The sequence below is a fragment of the Diadema antillarum genome, unplaced genomic scaffold (assembly GCF_040938485.1).
Source record: "Diadema antillarum isolate AM-2024a unplaced genomic scaffold, OU_Dant_1.0 scf00000069, whole genome shotgun sequence".
Classification (NCBI taxonomy): Eukaryota; Metazoa; Echinodermata; class Echinoidea; order Diadematoida; family Diadematidae; genus Diadema; species Diadema antillarum.
The window spans coordinates 3,575,411-3,579,602 of NW_027270958.1; the positions used below are offsets into that span (position 1 = coordinate 3,575,411).

Genomic DNA, 4,192 nt, shown 5'->3' on the forward strand with positions numbered 1-4,192 from the left:
CTAAGCGACGGAGACGAAGCCGACCCCCACTGACCAATCAAAAAAGAGGTAATCAAGTGCTGCCGGTGCGTGCGTGTACTTGTACGGTGCACAGCGTAATCATGAATATTCATGTGGTTTGGAAAATATGGGGCTAAGAAATACGAGCGTAAAAAGGTCAGTTTTCTCCTTAGCTCAGGACAAGAGCTTTGTACGGGATTTATTGGCGAGTGTATAAAGCTGAAAAAATTGGTACGGGACTAACAATATTCCTGGGTCAGAGAAAGTACGGGGTTAAGAAACACAAGTGTAAAAAGGGCTTATCAAAACTTTTAAAACTCACCTGGATATTAAGAATACGAAAACAAAGGAGGTAAAGCGGGGGAGTGGTGCTGGGAAGATCAGTTCCCCATCCTGCTTATCAGCTTTAAGAATGCTGCGTGCAAATATCATACTGCTTCTCCCACCCCCGTTTCAGACAATGTTTACCAAAATATTATCAGGTACGTTATGATAGTACTAGTGGTAATAACAATAATAACAATAACAAGAACAATAAAAAGTGATTTTTTGGTAACGGGTCGTTATAAGATTGTGTGGTTATCTCTACTGTACTACGTACTATTCATTCCTTTGATTTTTTATTTTGTGCTGTACTTCTGCACACATATTTCTCACCTTACTTTAATATGTAGATATTAAAAAATGTCATCCATTCTCTGAAAATACTTATTTTATCATTAACGTATTGAAAGAAAACAAATATGAAATGAAAAGAAAAAAATGAGATGAAATAAAGCCAAATCAAATCAAATGAGTTTAGATCTTTCTCCCAACTACACAATGGCTGGTCTGTAGGCAGGTATAGGAGGAGCCTGAAACAGATACCTTGCAAACCGAACTGTCACTGTACAATGACAGTTTTCGTCAGAAATACTTTTCGCTGCACGGATTTCTTGCGCTTTCATAAGATGGGTGAGCTGTATGGACTGATACGATAATAACGATGAGTAATCTGACTATGGAAAGATCTAAAATCCTCAAGTGGGGTTCCCACTATCACGATTGGTGCCACGATTGAGGGGTGGCACAATGAAATACAAAATAACAACACCACTGAAACATCCACCAGAAGCAGAATGTTACACATACCCCATAAAGTAACCTTTGTGACTTTTGAAAAGTGACCATTGTCGTGGATGTACGGTCACTCGTGCATGACTATGAAGATCACTGTCATTATTTTTCACATAGAAGGTAGTCAATAAGTGTAGCAATACCCCTGCGAAATAATTTTGCTTAAGATTTTTTTTTTTTGGTTAAAAAATTCAAAATGATCCCATCCTCTTATTTAGCTTCAATTTCATCATATTTTCTTCATGTATTTCAAAGGAAGGTGAAAACATTTGTCTTGATTTTTTTTTCTGGAGAAGATGGGGCAATGATCTCATCTTGTGTATTCGGGTTTTTTTTTTGGGGGGGGGGGCGGAAGGGTGAGCACGTCGATTCAATGATCTATTAATTTCTTTAGGTTAACTTAGAGGAGGGACTATCTGAAGCTGTGGCTGGCCTAGGTGATGCTTTCTATCTGATGATAACGTAATCGTCATTCGCAATACTGCAAAGGTCGCGTTCTCATCATCCTCAACCTGTCATCCCTTGCCATCATGAATGGTTGTGGATAGTAGGCCTAATCACTCTGCAGAAGTTGAGGAAACAATGAAATCCATCGTCAGCCGGACTGTAATATTTCCATTCGGGTCCAATCGCACCTTAAATGGGGGCGCTTTTGATCCCGATCGTGAAAGATATCGTATCTTATCTCAACAGCCCGCATTGGTTCGCGGTATTCGTATTGGAACGTATCAGAACATAGCTGCACGCACCAAATCGGGGATCCCGATCGTAATGATAGTGGTAGATCGGAACCAATCATGGACTCAATCGGGACAATCCTATCGGATCGTATTTGAACGGGAGACCAGATCGTGACAGATCGTATTGCTTGAAATAGACCAATCGTGGCTATATCGCATCCAGGCGAAGCAACACGTATTGACTCGCATAACCTCGTATCCAAACGTGAAATTTCAGACGAGTTCAACGAAACTTCCACGATCAGTTACGAATGTCCAATCGTGGCGTTCGTAATAGATCGTACGATAGTGGGAACCCCGCTGTGAGCACCACTAGATCCAATTCCATCATGGTCGTTGGTATGAAATCATCAGTTGTTGTTTTTTTTTTTGGTTTTGTTTTGTTTTTTAGAAGAAGAAAAAGATCTGATGGCAACTATGGAAATGATACGTTAATTAACGCTTCCAATAAAGCACTCGACACTCTTTGCTCTTTACATAAGCGTAGACAAAATATGATTTCATTTCATTTCAGTTTTATTTCATTTCCGGCCAAAACATATGATATGACAATTTCATATAAACAAATTAAGTACAATGCAACTATTACAATGCAACTATTACAAATATGATAGCCGCCTCAATCATGATCCCGCCGTATGTTGTCTGGTATTTTGTAGTCAAAGTACGCCATATCGGTGGAAAGCCTTTGTCTGACTTTTTCAAACTGCTCATCAGAAAGCGTGTTATAGTAAGTTTTCATGATGGTGTCATCGCTGCTATTCGAAACGTCAAGTGACTTGTATGGGTGGAATCTAGAATCCACACCCATGAGCTTTAGTGCCTCTATGACATCTTCGGTATACGTCTCCAGTTTGCCAATGTAGTCGTAACCAAGGCAAGGGTTGCAGAGCTTGTACACGTCCTGCCAGTGAATGTCATGATTCTTAGCCAGGTAGTAGTCGATGAATTCTTTGAAGGTGACATTATACATTTCACTTTTTACCGACGGGCCAGGCATTTCCGCTTTAGAGTGATTTCCATATTTCATGTATATTTTCTTATTATGATGACGACGTTGGCCAAGATTTCTATGGGGATAGGCCTCTAGTCGATCTCGAAATGCAGCCAAGATATGAGTGAATGGATTACGAACGAAGATAACCTTCGTAAAGTTGGCAGCGTAGAATTTCCTTGCACTCTGGTTTACATTTCCCAGGTACTTAAATTTTTTCTTTAACAGTGTGTTGGATTCCCTCGCGGCCAGTTTGGCGTCCTCAGGTATAAAGCCGTTGACGCTGAGGAGGAGTCTGCCCCAGTTCGTGCCGCCACACTTGGGGACGAGGAGAAGCAGTGTCCGCTGATTCGGGAGAACCCTGAAAAGGCCACAAGCCTCTGCATGACGCGGGGAGGAAGTGATGTTGTTCCACAAACATTCACGCCGCAATGTCTCTTGGCGAGCCACCTGCCTGTCTCTTATACTCATTGGTGGTGAGGTTTCCTTCACGAGATATTTTGGAGGATAGAAACAAAAAGGATTTTTATCATCGTGAAGGAGGAGCTGTAGACCAGTGTCCTTGAATCGACCAGATGTACATGTATCATTGTAGAAACCCCATCTCATGAAACAAGTATACTGCAGGTGTGCAAATGATGAAACCTGCAAGAATGTTATGATGACCCTCGCAATTTACTTTAATAATAAAAAGAACAAATAAACCTTAACAGAGGCATATTCGAAGAGAGTCATTTTAAAATTTGTTTAGGAAGGCTTTCAATATACGGAGGTAGTACCGGATAACACAGGCTATTGGCTTCTAGCCCAAGTTTGAGAGCAGTTTTCTTTTCATGTCTGATATGGCAGCGTGCTATTCGTGTATATAGGTATTGTACAGATACGAGTCTGTTCATTTAATCTTTCTGTCGGGGGTCCTTTTCCCTTTGTAGCCAAATAACAAAGGAAAAGAAATAAAGTCTCCCTCTTTCGCTCTGTTTGTCGTTAGCACATGACGTACACGAATGGGAAACATGAAAAATGGAAATAGCAGCGTGAAAATATTTTAATGGTTGTTGAGACTTTTCTAAGAGACAACTGTGAATATACTGCGGAACGATGTTGCCATTATTATTATTTTTTTTTTTAATGTAGCCAACTTTGATTTCTTTCAGATGACACAAATAAATAGCAGCCAGCCTAATCTCTTTCTGTTCATACAACTTTTTTTCTAAAAGAACGAAAATTAATAGTTATTACCTTTTCAGGAGTATGTGTGACCTCTCTGTGCAGGGTTCGAGCACCATAGATCTGCCTTAACCTCGAGGTCTTATCTGTGTAGAGAATAACCTTGATTCATAAT

The 4,192-nt window shown here is 40.3% G+C and overlaps 1 protein-coding gene across 1 annotated transcript; it reads right to left on the reverse strand.

The window, feature by feature from the left end:
* Positions 1 to 2,475: 2,475 nt before the first annotated feature.
* LOC139716716 (carbohydrate sulfotransferase 12-like) lies at positions 2,476 to 3,321 on the reverse strand. The gene has a single exon (XM_071628245.1). It carries the CDS (start codon positions 3,319 to 3,321, stop codon positions 2,476 to 2,478), a length of 846 nt encoding a protein of 281 aa, XP_071484346.1.
* Positions 3,322 to 4,192: the final 871 nt, after the last annotated feature.

Bases quoted from the DNA above. Each gene is read 5' to 3' on its own strand.
- LOC139716716 (XM_071628245.1), bottom strand. From the start codon at position 3,321: ATGAGTATAAGAGACAGGCAGGTGGCTCGCCAAGAGACATTGCGGCGT.